Source organism: Equus przewalskii, chromosome 19 (genome assembly GCF_037783145.1).
Source record: "Equus przewalskii isolate Varuska chromosome 19, EquPr2, whole genome shotgun sequence".
NCBI lineage: Eukaryota > Metazoa > Chordata > Mammalia > Perissodactyla > Equidae > Equus > Equus przewalskii.
Window position 1 is genome coordinate 26,286,111 of NC_091849.1, and position 26,253 is coordinate 26,312,363.

At 43.9% G+C, this 26,253-nt stretch overlaps 1 protein-coding gene and 3 non-coding genes across 4 annotated transcripts; 3 read left to right on the forward strand and 1 right to left on the reverse strand.

Moving 5' to 3' along the window:
• Positions 1-74, forward strand: TRNAI-AAU (transfer RNA isoleucine (anticodon AAU)). Its single transcript has one exon. It is a non-coding gene; the product is annotated as a tRNA-Ile (tRNA).
• Positions 75-6,371: 6,297 nt separating this feature from the next.
• TRNAQ-CUG (transfer RNA glutamine (anticodon CUG)) lies at positions 6,372-6,443 on the forward strand. Its single transcript has one exon. It is a non-coding gene; the product is annotated as a tRNA-Gln (tRNA).
• A 2,388-nt stretch (positions 6,444-8,831) lies between these two features.
• Positions 8,832-8,913, forward strand: TRNAS-GCU (transfer RNA serine (anticodon GCU)). Its single transcript has one exon. It is a non-coding gene; the product is annotated as a tRNA-Ser (tRNA).
• Positions 8,914-19,981: 11,068 nt separating this feature from the next.
• On the reverse strand, positions 19,982-25,427 carry POM121L2 (POM121 transmembrane nucleoporin like 2). The gene has a single exon (XM_070585113.1). The coding sequence runs from the start codon at positions 25,381-25,383 to the stop codon at positions 21,580-21,582; it is 3,804 nt and encodes a 1,267-aa protein (XP_070441214.1). The 5' UTR covers positions 25,384-25,427; the 3' UTR covers positions 19,982-21,579.
• Between the last annotated feature and the right edge of the window lie 826 nt (positions 25,428-26,253).

Genomic DNA, 26,253 nt, shown 5'->3' on the forward strand with positions numbered 1-26,253 from the left:
GGCCGGTTAGCTCAGTTGGTTAGAGCGTGGTGCTAATAACGCCAAGGTCGCGGGTTCGATCCCCGTACGGGCCATCGGCTTTTTCTTAACCTCCAAACGGAGGTTGTTAATTATTTTCAGAGAAACCCGCTACAACGCTCTAAGAAGTTCCAGATCCATTCCCCTCATTTTCCTATAACCCACTCATAACCCATCTCAGTTCTCGGATTGCCACAAGTTGAGTATTTACCCAGGGCAGTGATCCTCCAGAAGCAATGCAGGGAGCCCCACAAGGGCAGAAAGCCCGAGTGGGAGCTCTGCCCAATGGGAAAAAAAAAGTGGAAAAAATTTCTGCTAACTTTTTGGAAAAAGCTTATGTGATTTTAAATTGTCTTTCCAAAGCACTTTTGCAACCAATCTCCTTTCTCAAATTATCCAGAGATACAAGTAAAGAGAAGTTAAAAGATTGTTCTTTCCCTGTCTCTGAAGATTCTTTAAGGTTTCGCTGACAGTTGAGATGACCCTGTGCGGAAGCACCAGGGAAAGTGAAGGACTGGCTCAGGAGACCTCCTCTGCCTACGTGTCTGTATCACTTTGAACAAGAAACACAGAACACAGACTTTCTTTCTTTAGAACAAGAGTCCAATCTAGATTCTTGTGATCAGTAGACAGACATGCATCTTGCATCATTGCTTCTGACTTGAAAGGACAGTTAAATATCACAGTTACCTCTGACCTTTGCAAGTAGTCTTTCATCAGCCTGGTATAGTTTCCCTGCCTGCATGAGACGATCAGTATTCAGCTCAATGGGAAGTTCTTTCCGGAGTTTCCTGTTCTCACAGCTCTCCCCTTTCTGCTACTCTGTCCTGCCAACTCCGGCTGTGTTGGTCTCCTGGACTATCAGCTCCCTCTCCTCAGCTCAGGAAGTTCCCAGCCTCTGCCTGGGTCCCCCTTTCCTGAAATGGGCCCTAGAAACTCTCTAAAGGCAGTGCATTGGCGGCAATCCTAGTTCTCAATTTATTTTCCCCCACAATGACCTCATTTTTTTCTCTTTCACTGATTACTAGCCTTCTTTACCTGATGTTTAGTGTCTTAAAAATTGTTATTTCATATATTTTGTGAGGTTTTGGTTCTTTCAGGCAGGATGGTAAGTCTGATCCCTGTTATTCCATGTTGACTGGAAACCAGTCTCCCCACTGTTTGGAGGATAAAGAAGGGGAAGCTAAGGCCTCTGCTGTTTCTGCTCCCGGTTGCAGGCATTTGAGAGCAGAGAGGGGTCCGTCGGTAAGTTCAGTGGCCTGTCTTGGGGCAATTCGCACTGCCTTTCTAGGAATCTTGGGGCCCCCTGTTGCTTGTGGCAAGAAGTCTGCACAGGTACTGGACTGGGTCTCCAGGCTCAACCTAGGTCAACCTGTCTGTAGGGTCCAGGCTACAGGCCTCAACACAGGTCAGATCATCTTCTCCACGATTTCTGTGTGCCAGGGATGGTAGGGGAGAGGAGGGTGCTTGCAAGAGAGTAGGGCCTGGGACCAGGGTTCCTGAGAGGACAGTACAACCAAAAGAAGTATTCAGATCTCTGTTGGGCTGGGAGGCTGAAGGTAAGATTTTCTGATGAAGGTTATCTAAGACTTGGGGTAAGCGAGATCATATACGTTTTCTTTGTCATCACACTGCCCTTCACCTGCGGGGAATCAAAACACCTCCTTCCTCCATCAGTGCCTCGACATGGGTGAATTCTGGTTGTTCCCCTAGGAGGCCTGGCGGTGATTGTCACCTGACACAGCCTCAGAGGCTGCAAGTGGATAAATGAATGGGACCTGCCTAGCACATGAGTCCACTGGAGGGACCCTGCTCAGTCCCTGGCTTAGGCCGTCCCTGTCCCTGTCCACATCAGAGCATACAGAGAGATGGGACATGGTTGGACTTGCCTGTGGCCTGGGTGGGTCTTGAGGGAACAAGTTCTTTGCCAATGATCTTTAAATGACCTTTCTCGTAAAAGTCACATTCAACCTGTACTGTGTTGTTAGAAAGTGTAGTTTGTGTACTATTTGATTTTGAAATTCTCAGGAGAATAAGGACATCCCAGTTGACTCTATTTTGACATAGATATTTAGCTCATTAAATTAGACCTTACGGTATTTAGTATAAAAATTGATGTTCTTAGTTGCCTTACAATTCTATCGAGATAAGAAACCTTATGTTCACCATTTCAAGTAGTTGATTTTCTAATTTTAAAGTATATTTGCAGAAAATTTAATGTACCATTTTTACTACAAGCTGAGAACTTCCTTACCTTCATTGAAAATTATTTCATCTATCTAATTTTGTAAATCGATGATGTATCTTTTTGGAAATAACAATAATTTTTCATTTTATTTACCTTTTTAGCTACTTTTTCTATGCAAATAACTAGTTATATTTTATTTAATGGAAGCTATATGAAGATTATTTTAGAAATAAATCTATATGAGAAATATATGAGTGGAAATAAAGAAATCATAGTCAGTAAATCACAAGGTCAGCTCACAACTATTTTTCCCAGGGGTTTGAAGCCTGGAGTTGAGTAGGATCCGCATCATCTATTTGCAGAAATGGCATCCTCAGGCGTGGTCTCGCGCACCTCTCTCCCCTGCTCTTTCACCTCACCTTGCACTTCTATCAACTAAATTCTCCACCCGCCCTGCCCTTTTTCAATCTTGAACAGAAGGGGAACCCTCTTCCTGACCCACCAGCTGTTATATTCAGGCTGGAAACTCCTCAGAGGACCAGGCCTGCAGCAGGTAGGGGTGGAGTGGGGTAGGCTGCATTCAGGGATGGCAGGGAAGGACCCACAGAGAAAGACTTTCTAGCAGGTGGAGCCAGAGGGACGTCTAAGAGGAGAGCTCCACTCAGTAGGCCAGGAGGATGACAGAGCGCTGACAGCATGAATTTCGGTCTCGGGAGAGGAACCCATCAGGCGAAAACTGTAAGGAAGGGAAGGACCCGGGGGAAAGAAAATCCCTCTCAGGACTTGTCTGAAGTCAAGTTTACAGATTTTCTCCCTGCACCTCTCATGAGTGATTTTCTGTGGATGACTTTCTTCTCAGGTCCCTCAACTTCACTCTGTGCCCTAGGGAGGGACAGGGGCTCGGAGAGGGGAGTTCTGTATGTTCCACACTTGCAAGACCAAGCTTGCATTTATAAGGCATGAAAAATATTCCTTTATACAAATGAGAGAATCGTGGTCTTATGCTTCCCTCTCCCCGCCTCCTCCCAAGAGTCAAGCAGAAGCTGCTGTCCTCCCTTCTGCTGCCTACCCTGGAGCCTGGGAGATTCTAACCATGACTCGGAAAAGGGCTCCAGGAGGGGTTCTGTGCCTGCAGCCCCTCCACACTTCACCCCACTCTACATCCTACACAGGAGCGCCAGGCCCAATTTCCCACAACCCAGGGAAGTAAAACGTCAGCCCCAGGGCTCCCCAGCCTGTGAGTACAAAGGAGCCCCTGCCAAAGGTAATAAGGATGGGAGCCAGGGGGCAAAGGTAAGGTTAGCAGCAGGCTGTGAGGGTCAGAGAGGGCCAGCCAGAGGTCCAGCCAGGAGACCCAGGAGCCGGGTACCTGTGTGAGGAATTAGGGGTCGGCCTTGGGAGGACAGACAGCAGGTGGCAGATCTAGTGGCAGAGGGCATGGGTGTGTTCATGTGAAACTTCTTTATGAGAGAGAAAAACTGGAACCACCTGAATGTCCAACATATGAGGTCTAGTTAAATAAATTATGCTACAGTATAGAATTAAATAATTAACAGAAGGCAGACCTTTATGTATCGATGTTTGAAGTGTGTCCAGGACACATAAGTCTAAAAATTACATAACGTTAGGTTTATTGGGCTTTATTTATGTATGACTATAGTTATAGATGTGTAAATAAAGTTCTTTTCCATAGGCTTAGAGCAAGGTTAAGGGAGTATAGTCCAACCTGTTAATAAAGTGGTTGTCTCTGTGGTACTGGAGTAGGTTTGGAAGGAATTCATTCATCTTTCCTTTATTGTTTCATATTTTCTACAAAGATTATATACTATAAGAAGCCGCTAAGATGTTTACTATTTTAAAGAAAATGAATAAAAAATCGGTGAACAAAGGATTTGCATCTGGAGTTAGAGGCTGAGATGTGGGAGGAGGCAGCTGGAAGAACTCAGCATGTCTGTCCGTGAATCCTGAATGAGCGTATGGACCGCAAACTCAGGCCACAGCTCAGGTGTGATGCAGGAAGAGAGGGCAGAGAGTGAGAGCATGTGGAGAAGGCAGCTCCAAGCATTTTTGCATGCATAACTGGAGTGATCATGGCGGTGTTAACATAGAGGCCACCCTGGGTTAGTCAGGGAGCATCAAACACCTCAGTTTGAGGGGCTACTGGCAGTTTGACTTATTACTTGCTGTGAGCCCCTGAACAAGTCTCTAAAAACTGTAAGTCACAGTTTTATCATTTTTAAAGTATATGTATATCACAAGTCTCTGGTCTGTAATTATTTATTACCTGAGCAAACAAAGCACTCAGCAAATTCTGGCAATTATTAACATTTTTGTCCCACAAGACTGACAGGAGGCAATCTGAGGAACTTAACTTTCCTCCCCACCCTTCCACAAAACCTGGCCTCCATCAGGGTCTGCCGGTTCAGACCCTAGACCTGGGCTCCGATGGCTCTGAGAAAGTAGCCTGGCTTCTGAGCTTGGTCACACTGACTCTGAGTGTCCTGGGCTCTGTCTCTGGGCAGGAGGAGTGGGCCCCAGAGCTAAGGGAGAAGGACAATCTAAGGTGATTGTGAGGAGAGTAGACATCAAGGTCACAAACTTGTTCCTCTCAACACATTGTTAATAAAGTCATTGGGTTTGCAGTGTAAAAACATCCCATTCTGGGCATTTGTGGTAAAAATGTGTAAAAAGGGGTTCTTAAATCTTCATGCTTTTCCCTATGTTTAAAAAATATTATTAATATTGATGACACTTTTAACAGAAATTAAGACATAAGTAATTCTCCAAGCCTAGACACAGAAATACTTATTTCCAACAATATTTCTCCAAGTCCAACAAGGGAGACCACGTCACATAGTAATTGTTAGCTCTTAGCGTTCTTAGTTCGCTCTGGAGCCAGACAACCTGGCTTGAATGCCCAGCTCTGCCATTTCCTGGATCGAGGCAATGTTTCTTCATCCGTAAAATGTACAAGGCCATGATGATGATGATGATGTTTACTAGTCGGGATTTTGTAGAATTCAATGAGAAAACATGTAAGGCTCTTGAACGGCACCTGGCTGTGTTTGCGCTTTACCGTCGGTGCCCAAGAGGGGGCGCGCAGGCCTCGACTCCTGGCCTCAGGTGCTTAAAATCAGAAGACTTCAAATCCCACTAGGTCCGCTCTCATTGAGCGAGAATGCAACCCAAGTAAACGACTTTGAGGACAGCTGTGTATTGTTATACCACCAAAGAAATTGCTCAAAATTCATTGTTAAACTTGTACGGAGAACCTTCGCGCTCTAAGCCAGTTAACGGTCAGCAGAAGAAGTTTACGAAGATGCTGAAACAGGACCCTCAATGAAAGTCATCCCAGGAACAGAAATTTGTTTTGTGGATTTTCACAGTATGGTCCTGTGTGTGCCAGAAAGGGCTATGCGAGGCAGGGGCGGGGAATCTTTCTGAGTCCGTTTGGGGGTCTTTCCTGCTCGTATTTCCGGTTGGTGAGGGCAGAGTAGGAGGACGGCGGGCTGCGCTCTGTCCTTCTCCCTCCTTTTCGCCCCCGGAGTTGCGCTCTCAGAGCTTCTGGGATCCTCCTCCAGCCCCGTCATTCAAGCACACTGATTTCGATTTTTCCCTAAACGCCAACGTCTCTCCTGTGGCCGGTAAAATCTTTCCTCAACGCGTCCGCAAAAGTGCCAGATATCACACTAGTTAAAGATGATTTTCGAGAAAGATAAGACCTGATAATGAAGCAGAGTGAAGGATCTCAGGTCTCTGCCTCGGGTTCCTCACCCGTAAAACAGCGATAACGGTCCCCATCTCACAGGATAGTTGTGAGCCTTAGGTGAGCTAACAAAACACCTGTCACAAAGCCATAAACACCGTAAGGGCGCAGTCTTGTTCATGGACTCCGCTGTTTTCCAGTGTAGAAAGAGAGGCCCCGGGTCACAAGGTTCCGGAAACACTTGGGAGGAAATGCGGGGGAGTATTCCTGACGTTTGGAAGTCGGCGTTTTCCATTAAAACTCTGGTGTAAAAGGTGTTGTGTGCTGGCGTGTAACAGGTAACCATCCATGATTTAAATCCAGAGGAGGAAAAACCAAATGTACTGACCTTTCAAATAACCACATTTAAGGAAGAAGAACTAGGTCATCTCAGTCTTCAGAAAACTTTATGAACGGCTGGGCCCCATGGTGTAATGGTTAGCACTCTGGACTCTGAATCCAGCGATCCGAGTTCAAATCTCGGTGGGACCTAGTTTTCTCTTTCTTTTTCTTATTCGATCCCCATCACCTCTCTGCAGCCCGTTGTCTTGTTCTACAAATCTCTGCGCCCGATTTTATTCCTGATAGTCCCAAGTCAAATCTGCTGAACCCAGCCTCAGCAGTCACCAGCCAAAGGACAACTTAATGCTTACTGTACACCACTTACTTCTTGAGGGAAAAAAAGAGAAATCTCGAAAGGAAATGCACAAGGAAGTCGCCTGAGCTTTCCTGGAGCTGGAAATCTCTAGAGAAGAGCGGCAGGTGAGAAGAGCGAGAGGAAATGCGGCGGTAGTTGTGGGCAGAGAAATTTAGAAACGGATTTACTCCCAGGCAATGGGTCTGAGAGAGTCGACGGAGGCCGAGAGAAAACTGTTCGCGGACAAGACACAAGGGGATCGCAGCCCAAATTCAGAGGTCTGGGTCGATTGACCAGGGGACGGGAAGCTATAACTGGCTATAGTCAATAGTCAGTGGACACGCTGCTTCGAGTTTGCACGAGCAAGCTTTTCTTGTTAGAGAAGCGGGGAAATGAGCCGATTAACAGACTTCCTTTCGGAGGACAGACGTGTTGACTCCACGCCGCCGCGACCTTTCCCAACGAGGGGTCCGGGGGACTTTGCTGGGCGCGGGGCTCCTCGGCTCTCTCTGCAGTTGCTCGGCTCCCCCAGAGCTGGGACCCTCTTCTGCAGATTGCGGAAGCGCAGTCGCCCCAGGAATTGCTGGGGCCGTTTAGTTTTGGAGAGAGGCCCGGAGGGAAGACGGGAGCGGCGGAAAAGGCGAGAAGAGAAGAAATGCGGACAGGAAAAGTCAGCTCTAGCGTTCAGGAAGATGAGATGAGCGAGGGCGCCGGGCAGCGGAGCAACTTGGCAGCAACGTTGGGAGGCCGGAGATCGCGAGACCCACCAGGAAAAAGCGAAACTTTCCTAAACTGTGCCTTCCTGACCACGCCCCCGCTCCTCATGGATGTGAACGATCTCTACTTTTACACTCCCTTGCAAATGATGCTGTTCTATTACTTTTTATACAACATTTTAACTGTGGCTACGTTACCTCAGGGGTAAAAATATTCCCTGCCGACAAGCAAGAACAATTGGAAATATTGGTGTCTCTGAAGTCTCACCCCTAAACAAGACACGGCTCCGCCTCAGTTGTGTATTTTACGCGATTTCATGGAGGAGGAGTTGACAAATTCTTCGTCTACTCTCGACTAACAACATTACACTCTTAAAGAAAGGGAACATACGCATATCATGGAAAGTTAGTGCTTTAATTTTTTTTAACGATTATTCAGACGAGAAAATTATTCCCATTGACTTTTGTCAAAGAAAATAGATATCCATATTTTGTAAAACTATATTTTTACGTGGTTGCACGTCCCCTGGTAGCTATCATTTTTATTTGTTTATTACATTTAGTGGAAATGTATTGAAGATTCTACTTTAAAAAATGCAACTTAAATATAAAAGCACCTTTTGTAAGCCCCACACTTATTCAAAACCACAAACTAGTGGTCTTTTTGCTATTTATTTCCACCGAATTCTTCTTATTCCAGTCATAAGAAATTTTCATCCCCAGAAACATGAATTAATGGGAACAAATATCCCCAGCCCTTTCACTAAAAGATGCATTTCCAATGCAGTTCTACTTTACATATATAATAAATGTTATCAAAACTATCTATTTATATCTTTTATTGTATGCTACTTTAAATGTGAAGGTAATTCAAGTTAGAAGTAAAACTCCTAAGCAGAGATTTATAGTCACTGGAAATAACTAAAAATTAAATTTCAATTTATATAAGTATTTTCTGTTACAGAGTGGCATCATAGGGTCTTTGAGAACAAAAATACATACTATTAGGATAAAATTCTGTGGCAGAAATGAAATGAAAATATGTTTGCAAGAGAAAACATATTCTCAAAAAAGTTTCAACTGTAATGGCTTAGTAAAAAGGACTGTAAGGAAAAAAGGGGGTGAGGGTGGGGGAAGAGGATGTATGGCCTAAGTTGAGATCTGATGAATGAGTAGAGAACCAAGGCAGGTGAAGTGAGGGCAGAGCAAGAAGACTAAAGCATGTCGAGGGTGGGAAAAGAGGAGATTATGGAGCCCGGGGAGAATAGAAAGAATTTCATCGCGACTGAAAGGCAAGTGTGAGTACTGAGGAAGGATGACGATAGAGGCTGGAGACGCTGGCAGGTTAGGAAAAGATTGTCAATGTGTGAAATACTCCCTTGAGAAAAGTGAAAAGAACTGGTTCTGTGTGAAAATTCTTTAACATGACTGCAGTTTGAAGAACAATACTACACATGAGGATCAAAGTTCAAGTGTTTTCCAAAAGGAAGACTTAAATGAGTATTCAAGAGACACACGTTCCTGTGGGACGAGGTGGCCGAGTGGTTAAGGCGATGGACTGCTAATCCATTGTGCTCTGCACGCGTGGGTTCGAATCCCATCCTCGTCGACCCCTCCTCTCAGCTTACACGAGTTGAGACACACATTTTCTGCTCCTTATTTCTGAGTTGATTGCTCAAAGAAAAGTACAAACTTTCCTGCTTCGCTTCCTCCCTCCTCCCTCTGCCCCCAATCGGGTAGTTTCCTTTCCTTCTCAGATATTCTAGTGTTCTTGCATGTCTGGCTGAGTGTAATACACTCTACTCTTAGAACACCACTTACTGCTTGTTCTTGTAACTTACCAAACATCAGGCACATGGATGTGCCGTGACCTTGTCCTGGGGACTCTTTGGAAAGGTGTCCCCATGGCGCAATCCCTCGTCACAATCACATCGAGGCTCAAATCACGGAGCCAGAGGAGCCCAGGCTTCAGTCAGAACCCTGGCTACCCTCTCCTCTGAACAACTGACAGAAGTTTGCATATCACCTTCTTCATTTCTTCAAGTCAGAGTAATCCCTACCTTTCTTTGCTTATTGTTACAATGAAGCGCTTTGGAACCTCCTGTCTTCGATTTGCTTCAAAATGCTAGTTGGTGATTAGCGAATAGTAGAAGAAACAACACTGACAAAACATCGCTAATTGTTTAAGCTGGTTGGTAGGAACTTGAGTGTTCATTATACCATTCTTCTTAGTTTTTCAAATTTCCATTAAAAGGGTCTTAAACTTTTTATTTGGAAATAACTTCAAACTTATAAAAAGAACAATAGTACAAAGACCACCCATATGCTTTTTATTGGGATTCACCTATTAACATTTTATACCATTCCATCTCTCTCTCCCCATCTCAATCTCTATCTCTATCTCTGTATTTCTCTATTTTTCTCAGACCTATTTAAGAGTAAGTTGTATGTATCATGGCCCTTTGTTCTTAAATATTTAAGTGGATATTTCCTAAGAATAAAGATATTCTTTACACGTAACAACAGTATAATTATCGGTTCAGTATATTTAACATTGATATTGTTTTTAAAATAATTTTCAATTTTGTCAATTGACCCAATAATGCCCTTTGTAGCATTTTTTCCCTCCAGTACAGGATTCCATCTAGGATTAGGTATTGCATTAGTTGTCCGTAGCCCCTTAGTCTCCTTTAATCTAGAACAACTCTACTGCCTCTCTTTGTATCTTAAGATATTGACATTTTTGAAGAATACAGTAAGCACTCATATTTTTTCAAAAATAGAACACTCCTTATTTGGGCTTTTGGTGATTTTTTTCCTCATAATTACATTCAGGTTATGCATCCCCCAGCCAGAACACCATGTAAGTGATATGTCCTTCTCCAGGGTATCAAATCTGGAGGCATGCAATGTCCATTGCTTCTCATTAATGGGGTTAATTCTGATCACACAGTTAAGGTGATACATAGTATACTTTCCCCCCTTGCAACTAATAAGCAATCTGAAGGAGACATCTTAAGACCATACAAATATCTTGCTCCCCATCAAAATTACCCCTCAGATTTAGCATCTATTGAGGATTCTTACCTGAACCAATCTTTATTATGATAGCTGCAAAATTATATTTCAACTCCAGCATTCTCTTCACGTTTACCAATCTGCACTTTGGCGTTCTATTGCAAATAAGAGTTCTCCCTCAACCTCCACTTATTTATGTATTTATTCTCAGTATGGGCTGGTGAAATCCTGTTTTTTCTGGTGGTTTACAATCATTATTGCCTTTAACTATTTTGGTACTCAAATTAACTCAGTTTTGGTCAGTGGTAGGCCCTTCAAGCTGATTACTGTGTCCTTCTGACAGTCTATGATCATGTTTTTGAGGACTTTCTTAATATCTGGCATAATAAGTTGTTCCAGGCTCGACTTGCATTGACTCTGTCCCAGTCCTAAAGTCAGTTATTTCTTAGAGGTGCCCTTTTAGTGAGGAATAGTGTTAGAGACCAATATCCAGGGTCTGGGTGTGCTTATTGCTTCTGGGGTGTCCTTGCTTCTAGGACCTTTTAGCAAAAATATCTAAGAAATGTATGCATTTGCATACACATGCATAATAAATGTATAGACACATGCAAACATATATATGTGTGTATGCATATGCACATACATATGCATATTTTAGTAATCATGAGTTCACACTATCTCCAATTCCAGTCCATTCCCACAGGATTCCTTTTTATCTTCCCTCCACCTCATATTCGGATGTTCCTTTTTCTACAATGAGAACACTGGTTAAAGTGACACCAGCACATTTACTCATGAACTCTATCCTATAATACACCTATAATAGCTTCAAAATTGCTTTGTCCATGTGATAACAGAAAAGAAAACAATTAGAAAGAATCCAGGATTTGTTTGTATTTCTCTCCCTGCCTCAGTTTCCATGATAATAAATAACTTCGTTGGTACTTTCTTTTTTACCCTTATGTATGGTATGGTGTTCACTGCAAACACAACTGGATTCATTTCTTTCACTTTGCCTTCTGTTTTAGGGTATTTTTACACCTTCTCATAATAAAAAAAAAAAAACATGCTCAGGGAAGTGTCACTCCATCCCACATCCCTTCTACTCCATCTTCCCCATGACCACGACCCTTTTAGGTAATCAATTTCAGTGTTTTCTGATTTATCTTTCTATGTATATATATACGATATATAATCTTTTGCACTTTACTTTTTCTGTATTTAATGTCTCCTGGAAATTACTCCATATCAGTTAATGGACATCTTTTTTATTCATTCTCCTTTGTAGTACTCCATTGTGTACATGTACCAAAGCTATCCATCCAATCTCCTAATCCTGGATACTTAAAGTTAGTCAAAATGCTTTTGGGGGGTAAGTAGGCAAAATAAGTTGAAGACTGTTAGTTTAGGGGACCTTTAAATAAGAACATCTTCAAAGCAACAAAGTAAAGGAACAACACAGGTCTCTCCCCTGTCACCTTATTTCTACTTTTCCTTTTGATTTTTTAAAATTCTCATTATTTAAGGTGCTTCTTGTTTAGAGGAATCTATATTTTCTTGTCATAATGTAGGGACTCACTAGAGAACACTTTAATTAAACAATTTTTTGCAAATATCCTAAGACTTCTGTGTTTTGTTTTGCAGTTTTTTTTCCCTGAGTTTGCCCATGGGATCTTGATGCACAAACTTTTTTATTTTAATGTATTCCTTCCATTTTTCTCACCATTTCAGATTTTTGCCTCTGTTTTTCGCATGAAGTCCATAAAATGGTGTCTTCATGATTACTGCAACATGCATTGCTTTAGAGAAGGATTCTCAGAACATTCCCATTACCTTGATCTAAATTTGATAAATCATGCATAGGAGTGAATAAAGAAGTGACAATGAGCAGGAGACTGATGCCCAAGTAAAAATGCAATATAATCATTGGGCAGAAATCAATAAATATGTCTTTCTTTCAAGTGTAAAGAAAATATAAAACCATAACCAGAGACAAGAGTGTATTTCATTCGCTGGAAGACATAACACTGATCATTTGGAAGTTAACGGTAAATTTGTCACCTCTTCCTGAGTAAGAAGGGAGAGAGATTTGTCTCTTTTTTGAAATGAGTGAGAAGGGTGGGTTTTCCAAAAACAGGAAAAGCAGATGCTTAACAATTATTAGAGATTAGGTGATGGGTGGCAATACATTTTAGGAGTGGTCAAACAAGGACGCACAGCTGCAAATTGACTTTCTTCCCACTATCTTCTACCTGCAATGCTGGAGAAAGAATCTCTGTGTTACAAAAGCAACCATAGCAGAGGATGGTTTCGATCCATCGACCTCTGGGTTATGGGCCCAGCACGCTCCCGCTGCGCCACTCTGCTTGTTAGTTTTCCTGTCCTACTGTTTCCTTTAATTGTAGTATCATCAGCTATCTCATATTTCCTTATATAGATAAATTGTGGTTTGTTTACGAAATGGAATCCTATTTAACAGTAAGAAGAATGAACCTCTGTGAATTATCATACATGTAATGACACAAATAACTGTAAATCTCAAAAGCATCATGCTGTGCAAAGATATGCTACACAACAGGACATACTATATGATTCCACTTATGTGAAGTTCAAGAGCAGGCAAAACTATCTGGTAATAGAAATCAGAATAGTGATTAGCTTCCAGGATGTGGTATTGACGGGTAAAGAGACATAATGCAATTTTTCTGGAGCAATGGAAATGTTCTCAATCTTCACCCGGGTAGTGGTCGCACGGGAGTATACATATGCAAAGTTCATTGAGCTCTTCTACACTTAAGATCTTTGCATTTTACTGCACGCAAAATATACTTCAAAAAAGTACTGAAAAACGGGAACCACAGAGACATAATAACCAAGAAAGGAAGGGAAGGAGGGAGAGAAGGGAAGGAAAGGATGAAGGAAGGAAGAAAAGAAAAGAAAGTACCTTCTTTGTATACTTCAGGTAGCTAAGGCCACCAGAGGACAACTTCCAAAACTAAGTTGTAGAACCATGAAGTGGTCCTTAGAAGCAGGAGAAAATTCACAACACTCTTTGGGGAAACTGCCTCCAGCTGACATCACCTTCTCAATGCAAAATGCCTCTTCGTCAAACCTTGCTTTCCTCCCAGGATGGTAGGTTTCCTCAAAACCCCTAATGCATGAAACAATGACAGATTTAATAGAGATGCAGGCTCTGATAGATTTGAAAGCATTCTCCTAAATAAGTAGAAAGGAAGTTTACTTTTAAAGTATTACTTTCAGGAATCCATTTCCTTCATAACAATTCTAAGAGGTGAAATAGGGACGATCAAAACTAAAACAAGAGTATTCAGTTTCTGGAAGCACATTCTCAGACAGGTGAAAATTATGTCCTTTCATTCAGCTAAACATATTTTCAAGACTTATGTATGCAAAGACAGACTTAGGTTTTCTCTATGTTGTCCACAAGTCACAATTCCATCAACACTAGGAAATCTATAAGCTGTAAGTAGTGGTTGCTGAATTGGGAAGCTGGTCTTGCATTCCTTTGATAAAGAATGCTGCCCAAAGGCACATGCTCAGAAACTCTGTAATGCCACCTCTGAGAAGTTAGGGAGTCTCTAAAGTCTAGCTTCATGGTTTCTGTTAGGAAGCCACAAAGAGTAGAGCGAAAGCAAACCAAAAAAAAAAATATATATATATATATATATGTGTGGTACTTCATAATGCAGACATTTGAGTAAGGAGAAAATACTGAGGAGAGAAGAAATAGTGAAGAGGCCAATCCTGATATGGCCCTCTACATAGCCAAATGCCCTTCACATAGTTTCTTCCCTAACTTAACCCAATGTGATGTGACTAGAACCTTGCATATGCCCAAAGAAAATGCTTTAATTTATAAGGTTGCAAAATGAAGCTGTCTGCTTCATCCCTGGCCACACCTGTGAGGACAATATCACCTTGGTTAGAATTTCCTTCTTCCTCCTTAGCATGAAAACTATTTGTATTTTTTATGGTACAGTCCAGACTCCTGTAAAATGAGACCCCTAAAATACAAAAAATCTTGTCTCTACACTTGACAGATATATGTCTCGACTCTATTAGGATGTTCTACTTGAGCAGAAATCTCAGGTTATGGAAGAATAATAAAAAAATGAGAAGTTACAACCACACTGGAAACTTAGTTTTCTGAAGAATAGAAAAGTGTGTTTCATGTAGCATAGGCTTGCATGGTTTAAGAAAAAATTTGAGCCTTTAAAGATATATTGTTTGCCAAAGGCTAACTTTCTGTTTGTAACAATCTAGACATGAGGATGTCATTTTTTTATAATAGCACTTACTAGTTCTGTATTTAAAAGATAATAGTGGTACAAAGCTGATCAGAAAAGCTCTTAAATCAAAAAGAGTGGTCTGGTAGGTCACCGGGGGCTCCAACTGTATTATTGTGACTATTATTGTTAATTTTTTTGTCTTTCCTGTGGCTTGTTGATAAAACAACGTCTGCAAATCCAACAAATCCAACTAGCTCAGACGTCACACCCTTATTGCAAATAATTGCTTTTGTGGGGAGAAAAAGGAAGGTAATTGAAAGTGACACTGCATTAGAAAGTCTATCTTTTATGGGGTCATAAAATAGGATGAATCTTTCACTTGTGATGAACTAGTGGTTCCCGGGAGAACTGATTTATCAGAAAAAAAAAAAAAAAAAGATGCCATTTAAGATAAGATTCGACCAGATGCCTCCAGCCCAGATACCAAAAACCTCACTGGCATGAAGACCTGTCTTGAGACTCTCACCTTCAACCCCCTGGCAACAACGACATCTTAGCTTGATTCTAAAATGATCTGTAATCTGATATCTAACTGCTATGTGGCACCTCCCAGAAAGGAGATAATCATTTCTGAAAACTGCAGGATTTAGCATGTCTGAAGTCAAGGACAAGTAGAAAAGGAAACAGCTGAGGGAGGGCTTGGACAGCTCTCATCATCAACTCCAGATCTGTGGTTACAAGGCCAGAGATGGAGCAATTCACAAGAAGCTGAATATGCCCCCCAAAAACCAGCGTTTCTCCCTGCCTGAAGCTCACAAAGGGTTAGGAACACAGATCCAACATGAGAGTCACGAAATTAGCTCTCAGGCTGGAGTTCCTGTGGTGCACCTATCCTGAACACTGGCAGGTGGTTTGGAGCATAGCTCTGCTAAAAGACTCATTCCTCAGTTCCTCACCTTCGGCTGAGAATACCTGTGTTCAGAGCAAGCTAATGAGGTAGCATGAGGGAGGAGAATCTGAAGCATAGAGTTGGATCCACAGAATGACAGAGGGATGATCATAGAAAAATGGGCTGGGAAGATATTTGAAGGTGTTGACAGGTGTTTTGCATGGAGGTGCAGGAGCTGTGGCAGATTCCAATAAATTTCTTGGTAAACTTACCAGGAGTGGTGACCAAATTGTGGTCAGAGCCATCTAAGTAAGCCAGTAGCTAGTAAGCCTGAGAGAGCCACTCCAAGGCATTTTCATCCATGAGGAGGGCAAAAGGGACAATTCTGAGAGAGAAAAGATCCTTAATGTCCCTTCCTCCTTAGTGCCTCCCCAAGTCAAAGGTGTTCTTTTCCAAGTTGCCTCAGTAGCTGTTTCGCTCCAGCGTATCCCACTCAGGTAGCTATAACTTTCCCTTTTTGTCAATCACCTCTTACTCACACTCAGACATTTCATTTGGAAGAGTCATTTTAAGGTGAAAGAGGGACAAAGGTACTTTTATAAAACACAGGAACATATTATGTCTCCCATTTTTCCCACATGTAGGATCATTGTAGGGAGACTTGGCAAGCAATATACTCCTCCAGGTGTTCATTATCCTTATCTAAGAGCATGTCAGTCCAACAAGAGAATTCAGGTTGTTGAACCAGAATTAAGTTTGCATACCCTAAATCCCCTTTTGTCTAGGCTGCCACCCTGGGGCTGTTCTTAGGGAAAGGAAAGATATATCATGCTCTGGAACAGTCAGGTTCATTGAGGAGACAACTGGCTAGAGCTATGAGAATGACCTTGAGTTCTGCCTACTGAGTTGAGTAACCACATACATTTTTGGTTCTACATAGCTGTGTCTGAGTTTTAACAGCCACAGTAACCTGTAGACACCACGGGGTTTCAGCTTAGCTGAACCATCAGTGGTCCAGGCCTAGGCATTTAAGGAAATCTCTGTGAGTTGAGGGTTTCACTGAGGCAATGGCCCAGCTTCAAGTATTAAAGAAGGGGATGACATTTTCTTCAGAGGGATAGCTGCCATTTTTTCACCTAAAGCTGAGATGTTATTGGGGCCAAAATAGCTGTGTCCTTGAACATACTATTTCCATTTGGCATGCAATGCTTGTTTGTCTCTTTCTCCTTGTTAGTTGTTGAGCCTGAGTTGACTCACACCAAAATGGGAATATCAGGCTCCATGGATCAGGCATACGATTTCAATAAGAGCTCCATAACAAGCTAGTAGCTGCTGTTCACAAAGGGTGAATCTGACAGCATTGCCAGGGAGGCAGTGAGTCAAACACCCCAAGGAGTACCTCTGAGTGAGGGCTGCTGTCTTTTTCCAGAGACCCCCTCCAGCAAAACTATCAGTCACAGGGACTTGTAGTTCAAAGTAGCCATTAAGGTTGTGTGTCCCCAAAAGGGGATAGTGTGTCATGTAGCTTGCTAGACAGCTTCCAATGCACTCTGTTAATTTGGTCCCTACCCAGATAAATGAAAGCTGCAGGAGCCTCTTGTTAGTAGACCTACCCTATAAGAAATGCTAAAGAAAATCCTTCAGGCTGAAATGAAAGGATACCAGACAGCAACTTGAAGCTATATGAGGATATAGAGAAGAACAGTAAAAGTAACTACATAGGTAAATATATAAGGTAGTATTATTATATATTTTTTTGTAACTCCTATTTTTATTTCCCAATGACTTAGAAGGCAAATGCATAAAACAATAATTATAAATCTGTACTAAAGGGCACACAATGTATGAAGTAATTTGCGACAACAACATAAAGGAAGAGGCAGAGCTGTATAGGAGCAGTTTTTGTATTCTATTGAAGCTGAGTTGGTAAGTTGGTATCAACTCAAACCATCTTGTTATAAATTTAGGATGTTAATCATAATTTCCATGGTAACAACTGAGAAAATATCTAAAAAATACACAAAACAAGAAATGAGAAGAGTATCAAAATGATACACTACAAAAAATCTATTACATACCAAAGACAGCAGTAATAGAAGAAAAGAGAAACAAAGAAGGTATAAGACATACAAAAAAGAAATAGCAAAGTGGTAGAAGTAAATCCTTCCCTATCAGTACTTTAAATGTAAATGGATTAAATTCTCTGAACAAAAGGCTGAGATTAGTACAATGAATTTTTTTAAATGATCCAATGATGTGCTGTCTACAAGAGCCTCACCTTAGATCCAAAGACACAACTAAATTGAAAGTGAAAGGATGGAAAAAGATATTCCATGAAAATAGTAACTAAAAGAAAGCTGGGGTGGCTATACTAATATTAGGCAAAATTTTTTTTTTTTTGAGGAAGATTAGCCCTGAGCTAACATCTGCTGCCAATTCTCCTCTTTTTGCTGAGGAAGGATGGCCCTGAGCTAACATCTGTGCCCATGTTCCTCTACTTTATATGTGGGACGCCTACCACAGCATGGCTTGTCAAGCGGTGCCATGTCCGCGCCCAAGATCCGAACCAGCAAACCCCGGGCCACCAAAGTGGAACGTGTGCACTTAACTGCTGTGCCACTGGGCTAGCCCATAGACAAAATATCTTTAGTCAAAAAATTGCTATAATGCACAAAGAAGGACATTATATGTTGATAAAGGATCAATTCATCAAGAAGATATAACAAGTATAAAAATATATGCATCAAACAAACAGAGTCCCAAATATATAGGAAGTAAACATTGACAGAATTGAAGGGAGAAATAGAGAGTTCTACAGTCATGGTTGGTGACTTCAGTTTTAAATAATGGATAGAATATCTAGAAAGAAGATTGAGAAGGAAATAGAGAACTTAAACAATAGTATAAACCAACAAGACCTAATAGACATATGCGGAACACTATACCCAACAACCTCAAAATACACATTCTCAAGTGCACATGAAACATTCTCCAGAATGGACCTTGCATTAGGCCACAAAAAAAAGTCTCAATAAATTTTAGAAAGATTGAAATAATACAATACATCTTCTCTAACTACAACAGAGTGAAGTTAGAAATCAATAAGCAAAGCAAGAGTCTAAAGGTATTCTTCCATATATACCCAATAGTTCCACTTCAAGCTTCAATCCTTTGGAAATACAGATGTAGAAGCAGATTTCCAGGCAGAGATATTCATCTTAGCAATATTAGTAAAAATATTTGGAATGTATAAATAAACTATAATCTTCAGGTCAATGTAGCAAATATTTGTGAGCCTAATTTGTTTCTACTCTGGGCTCAGAACAGACATGAAGCTTATGGTCCCTAAGTGTCCTGTATTCAGTAGAATATATGGAACTTTTAGAAGTATATTTTCAAAGAACATTTGTCATAGTGAGAAAATGTGTATAATATTAAATAAAAAGTAACGTATTAAAATACATATATATAATACAACTTATGTAAAATAGAAGTTTTTTATTTCAATAAATCTTTTCTGAGTGCCTTCTACTGAACCATGCAATCCGTCACCAAGTTCTGCTCATTAATTCCTCCTCTCCCTACTGTCTCCTCATCCCAGCTGTCAACTACCTGGTTAGCAATCACCGTTAACTACCTAGTTCAAACTCACATCTTTAATGTTCATTGGTGTCTCCACAGTCTCCCACCAGTTCCCAAAGCTCCAGTCTGTCCCTATTTGATTCCGCCCTCACGTGACAGCCAGAGTAGTCTAAGTCCAAGCTTTTATCTTTCCTGCTTAAAATCTTTCTATCACTATCCATTGTATTTAGAACACTGTCCATACTGCACTGCATGGTTTATAAGCATATCCATGATCTCCCCCTGCTGCTCCCCAGCTATGCCTGACTCCTTGGAAATTTTCTCAATAGATCTGCTCTATCTTCCAGACCTGCTTGTGCACATGTTTTGTCTTTGGCCTGAAATGCCCTTCTCTACTTGATACCCAGAACACACACTTTAAGACAGAAGTCAAGTTTCAAGTCTTAGGTAAGATGACCCTCTGCCCTGCTTCCATTCCCCTGGTACTTGTCATTTGTATTGGAATCACTAGCTTACTTATCAGTCTCCCCACTAAATTGTAATCTCCAAAACAGAAGTTGTCCTCCACCTCTGAATGTCCTGTGCAAAGCACAATACAGGACATATAGTCATCACTAGATAAATGTTAAATAAATTATAATGTAGACAGCAGTAAACAATGCCTAATACTTTCTTCTGGTCCCCTTCTGTAAGATGACAATCTTGGGTCATGGGAGGCCTGGAAAAGTTGAAAGGGCATGGATATTTAGAATCAGACATACCCAGGTTAGAGTTCTAACTTTGGCAACTTGCTATAGTGAGGGAGAAGTGAGCACAGACGTTGGAGCCACTGGAGTTTGATCCTGAATCTAACCTTTACTGAGTGGGCTTGGGCAAGTTTCTTCACAGGTTTCTGCCTCCAAATTGATGAGTTTAACAGTAATTCCTATACCATAGACTTATTTAAACAATTTATTTTTATTGTACCAGCCAATTTAAAATTGCTTATTTTTGCAATTAGGCGTCTTCCAAGATAACCGTAAAACAGGAGATAGATGTGTTCAGGGAGTCATTCTTGCCTTTTTTTTTTTTTCCATCAAGATGATAAGAAGTGCCGAGGAATATGTCACAGCTCACTCAGAGACCGCCCATTGGGTACAGAGCAGAAGTCAGCTTGGGAATCCGCTGTTCTTCCTTTTCTCCCTCTGTTCTCAGGCCCAAGAGGCTTCCGGCCCTGCCTCGTATATCTGGGAGAGATGTGAATGTGGAGGAGTGATTTCATGAGGTAGAAATTAAAGGAAAAATTGAAGTGTAAGCTTTGGTTCCCTAACTGAGTATCTCTGGCTTATATTGGAGGGCTCATGACCTATAGCGGAGAGAGAAGAAGAAGGTTGCACCACCCTGTCTTTCCCTCTCTGGACCCTATTATTTCTTCAGATGTCATTCCTTAAAGTCAAAATACTGTTGTAAATTCAGGAATCAGCACCTGTAGCCATTAATTGATGCTGCTTGCCTCATCCAGTTAGCCAGGTCCCAGAAGCTTTACACAGTTAAATCTGGCTCTATCAACATAGAACCACGCCCGCAAGTCATTTCTCCTCTAAACTCCATTGAAAGCACAAAATACACATCAGTATCAGACAAACTGAAGAGAACAAGTCTCTATATAAATGTACAAAAGGGGCCATGGAGGAGCCCCCAAACATAGCCTTTCTTGAGGAAATGATAGCCCGCCCCAACACAAAGAGAGACAAATGAAGTTGCAAGCAGGAAAGGCCAAGCCGCTTGCTCCAAGCCTGGCGGGAGGCTGGCTAAGTGTTGGCATTTTCTGGGGTCTGACAGGCTGAGTCTTGACTCGCCAATCTCTTAGGGCTAAGTTGGCAGAGACAAGGATGGGACTGGAACACCGCTTCTCTTGGGCAAAGATTAAAACAACTTGGTGACAGGAAGTGGCACAGCAAGGGCAGCCTGTGTGGGTGCCCCTCAAGAGCAGCACACACGGCTGCCCTTAAGGGCTGACTGCTGATCCTCAAGGAAAAGCTGGATTCAAGGTCAAATTACATCAAAAGTTCCTCCAAGAATCCACTGAGCAATAAAGCAGCAAGAAATGAGGAACTGGCATCCCCAGGGGACCAGAGAAAGGGAACCACTTCTTAGAGCCAAATAAAGCAGGTTAGGATTTAGAGAGAATCTATTCCTCCTCACAAAGATGCAAGAGGATATAGGCTGTACTTGCCGGCTTCCTGGCATATCTGGGAAAAAGCAGGAGGCAGTGTCCTGAGTTCACACCTGACACAGAGAGGAGTGGGCAGGGAGGGGAAGGCAAGGTTCTATTCAATTTCAAAGGTTTGGTTCCACCCAGTTTCATTCTGCTATCACCACTAGAAGCCTTGGTCCTCCATCTTCTTCTAGAATGTAGATTAGGACCCACAAGGTGAGCATGTAAAACCCTAACCTTAGATCTGGGGTATTTTTGCTTTAGAGAATTGGAAGAGACTAAAGCTCTTCACAACAATACTGAGGTCCAAATCAGGGTATGGGTCACAGGGAACACAGGCTATTTCTTGTGGGTATGATGCATTCGGGAACGCCTTTGCTCCCGATTCTTTGGGGTTTTTGATTTTGTACCAATGGAAAAGGAAGGAGCTGATGATCTGAAAGATCCTCTTCCACCAGAGCCCCGGGCAGGAGGAGAGGGCAGCCCAAAGCCAAGGCCTGTTTCAACTGGCCCAGGGACAAGGGTACTCTGAGCAAAAGGGGCCATGGAGGAGCCCCCAAACATAGCCTTTCTTGAGGAAATGCTAGCCCGCCCCAACACAAAAGATGTGCTCTGGCTGGTCAAGCCCTGGGAGTTCTGGCTCCAGCCTTTTCCAAAGGGTGTGATGGTGCTAGTACTCCCACTTGGCACTGCTCCAACATTGAATGCTCCAGAGTTGGAGTTCGTGTCTGGAGCAGTCATGCTGATTCCAGACTCCCCGCAGTCCATAGGAGTCACTAAGCCCCCAAAGGCAAAAGGTCGTGGGGCTGTGCTGCCAAACACTGAGCCACAAGCCCCACTATGGTAGGTCTGGGTGACAACTCCAAAGCCAGCTGTATTAGCTTGAGCAAAGCGAAAACCTGCTGGAGTGCTGCCAATGTCTGGCCAGATGCCGGCAGGGATGTGAAAGGTGGAGGCTGAGGGTGTCAAACCCCCGACGGTTGACTGTGTGGTACTGCTGAAGGCTGGCTGGGCTGCGGTTGGGGTTGGGGATGCCACTGCTGAATTTCCAAACATGAAAGAGCTACTGAAGCTTGGGCCAATGGCTGGTTGGGGGGCCCCTTGCTTCTGCCCATCTGCAGCCCCAAATGCAGGCGGGGGCATGGCTCCTAGGGATAGTGAGAAAGGTGGCCTTGAGTTTGACCCCAAGGGAACTGTAAATGTGGAGGTCAAATTGGAGGTACTGGACAACAGTGCAGGCTGGTTTGTGGTTACTAGGGCTGAGGCTGACAGAGGGCTGCCCATACTTCTAAAATTGGCAGTGCTTCTACTAGAGGATATCTGGATAGCACTGGGAAGAACCCGGCTGAAAATGGTGACTGTATGTACAGTAGGAATGGTAGGACGTTGGTGTGGTGGGAAAATGAAGCCTGTGGCTGGGGAGAAGCTGGCTCTGAAGGCAAGGGCAGCCCCAAGAAGGAGAGTGTGGCAAGTGGAAGGGATGGAGTAAGCGTTGCCCATGGGACTGGTAACATTCACTATACCAAAATCCAAAGGTGGCTTGAAAGAAGAGTCTTCAGATGTGCTAGCTGAGTTGGTGGACGTGACTACAGAGGTAGCCTTGACCAGGCCATGGAAGAGGTGGGTAGAAGCAGGAGTAGCTGGAGAAGTGGTCTGCTTGAAAGAGAAAGGAGCTATCATGGGCATAGTTTTAAGTGGTTCTGTGTTGCCAAAGATAGGCTTGAAGGTGGGAGTTAAGATACCCGGAGTTGAAGATACTGCAGCTGTGACTGAAATTCTGGAATATAAGGAGCCTCCAATCTCACCGTTGGGTGGGAGACCAAAAATGGGTTTTGACATGGGGTCAGCAGAAGTTGCAGCAGGAAATGCAGATGCAGGATGAGAAGCTGGGTTATTCATTCCAAACAAAGAACTTTGCCTAATGAGCGCTGCAGAGGTAATGGCAGGTGGGTCTGGGGGCATGGCAGACCTATTAGTCTGAGAGGTCAAAGGTGGCCATGTGGGAGAAATAGGGGTCAGAAGGATGAAACTAGCTGTGGGCCTAGAGTCTGAAGAGGTGCCTGAAAGGGGCTCTGTCTGTGAGCACCCAAGTGGAGACAGTAGATTGGGTGTCTTCAGAGGTGAATGTCCTACACTGATTGCCTCTCCAGTAGATTGTGGGAAGGCCAGTGGACCTGGAGACTTCTGCATTTTCTTTAAGCTTTCCAACTGAGGATTTTTGCCCTGGGTTGGAGCTGTGCCTACAGAACGCACGGTGAGAGACAGGGAAGGCTGAATGGCAGAGTGAGTCTCAGGGACAGAATCTGTGGTGGCCTCAGTTGTATCCCCTCTGGCTTTGTTGCTCCATTGGAGTCCAGCTTTCTTCCCTAATGCCAAGATCTCTTCAGGGACTGCATTACCAAGCTGGGGAGGTGGACTCAGAGACAGCAGGTTCCCGGGGCTAGAAAGCAGCAGTGGAATCTCTTGATTTTGCTGCCCAGAGCTGCCATATGCTGCTGGGGACTCATTCGACAATAGTGGTATCAGTGGAGAGTGAGACTGACGGCTTTTTTCTTTCTTTTTTACTGGCCACTCTGGTATCTGGAATGACACACTGGAAACACTTCTCTTCCAAGGAACAGACAAATCTCTAGAAGAGCTATAAGAGCTTGTAATAGCATTTCTTTTGGAGCTGATGAGGCCACCTGTGTGTGTGCTGGCCAAGGAGCTCACGGAGTAGCAACTGGGCCTCCTATTCAAGCTGTGGTTTGAACTCCAGGAGTTGAGGCTTCTCTTCAGAGGACCAGGCCTGGGCACAAAAGAAGGGAGGACTCCATTCTTCCTCAGCAGTTTAAATGCAGACGGTCTCGTCTCTGCACTCCTTCTTTTACTATCCAAGCTCTCAGGGAATAGCGGGTCTTCCAGCCTCACTTTCCCTTTCTTGCACTCTCTGAGGGCCCTCAGCACTGACTCCTTTGCACATGGGTCTGGGGTCTTCTCAGAGGGTAAGGACCCTGCAGAGTTTATTACCTCTGCTGGGGAAGTGCAGGGGGGCACTCCCCGCTGAGGAGGAGCGATCTTGATGGTCACCGGGCTCCATACTGCCCTGGGGTGCCGAAGAGACCAGATACTCCGCCTGAAGTAACTTTCCCACCAGTCTGAGGGAAGAGGCCCCATGATGGAATTCTGGGACCTTTTCATGGGAAATCGCCTCCAAGCCTCATTGACCACCCTCGCAGTGGGATTGGTAGGATCCCAGTTCATCGGTCTCCTCGCAGGTCTATGCCGCGGGGCAGGATGGACGCGATGGATGTGCTGAACGCGGTGAACCTGGTGAAGGGACTGAGCTGGTCGGCGGTTCACCGGCCTCTGGGGCAAGTCTGTGCACCTCTCTGCTGGAGACGACCGCGGGGGTCCCGGCTTGCCCAGGTAACTGCCCATGAGGAGCAATGAGGCGAGGTCTGTGACTTTGAATAGGGTTTCGTCTCCTGACTCACGAAGTTTCTGATGTCTGGTGGTCCAGCCTGAGCCGAAGGGCGTAGTGTTCGGATGACGGTTGGGATCTGGGCGCGAGGAAAGGGCAAGGACCTTTGGGCGCTCGACACCCCCTAGGCTCCGCGTTCGCAGGTCAGCGCCCCGTGGGAAAGAGGACACGCAGGGCCGCGGCAGCCCCAGTATTATTTTGAGGCCGAAGCCGGGCGCTCGGACCTCTGCTCTCACCTCCGCTGGCGGCAGCGCGCGGCGCCTCGCCCGGCTTCCGCAGCGCCAGCCTGGAGCCGCGCGGGCCGAGTTCACTGAGTGGCGCTGAGCTAGAGTCCAGCGGGCGCGGCATCTCCAGGCTCCGGCTGCGGCCAGCCTCGGGCTTCCGGGCTCCCGGCCCCGGCACCGATCCTTCCGCCCGCGGGTTCCCCGGAGTCGGAGTGCGGAATGCAGTCTGAGCCTGGCAGGGTGAGTCGCGGAGCAGGACTGGAGACCCGGTCGGGAGGACCCTAGCAGCGCAGGTGGCGTTCGTGGCACCAGCAGCCAGGAAGACTCGAGGCCTAATTTGCTGGATGGCGATTCCCGCACTTCTCCTTTCCCGCTGCCCTTTCCTTTCTGCAGCCAGTAGGCGCCAGTCATCTGCTGGGAATGCAAACTCCTGACGCTGCCACCTCCCGGCCCCATCCAGGGTCGCTTCCCCAAGGCTGAATCTGGGTCGCTTTCCGATTGTTTGCACTTTGAGAATGCAAGGAAGATCGCCATCTGGCGGGGACTCGAGGCTCGGCAGGAGGCCGAAGGGATATTTTGTCTATCGACCCAGAACCTGAGCCCTTGGTAGCCACCGGGCTTAGTCCCTAGCTCAGCGCACCCCCACGATCTCTCCACTCACAGTCCACACGTAGCCCAGTGGGTCGGAGCTCCTGGAGCGGAGCCAAGAAGTGGGGGATGTCTGGACTCGCTTTTGGACAGAGTGGGTTTTGAAGAGAGCTAGTTCAAGGATGACCTTAACGTGTTCTTGAAAGAGTCGTACTCAATTCGTGCCTATTTTATTGTTATTAGAAGGAATTGTTTTAGTAATCTTTAAAAGTTCCCTGTTTCTGACTTTTCTAGAATGTTAGTTACCTAGTTGACTCTGGCTTAGTTTTCTTCTAGAAGTTTTATGGTTTCAGATCTCACATTCAAGTCTTTAATCCATTTTGAGTTAATTGTTGTGTATAGTGTAAGATAATGGTCTACTTTCATTCTTTTGCTTGTGGCTGTCCAGTTTTCCCAACACCATTTATTAAAGAGACTTTCCTTTCTCCATTGTATGTTCTTGGTTCCACTGCCAAAAATTAGCTGTCCGTAGGATTTCTCTCTTTTTTTTTTTTGGATGCAATAGAAAGCTCTATGGGGAGCAAGGGAAAATGATCATATTTGAAATGGCACAGGTAGATCTGGAAACTCTATTATCATGCTTAATCAACATCAAAGCACATATCACTGGGTAACAAGATGAAAGAAAACTAGTGGCGTTCTTCAGCATCAGGTTTTTCTCATATATAGAGGACATAT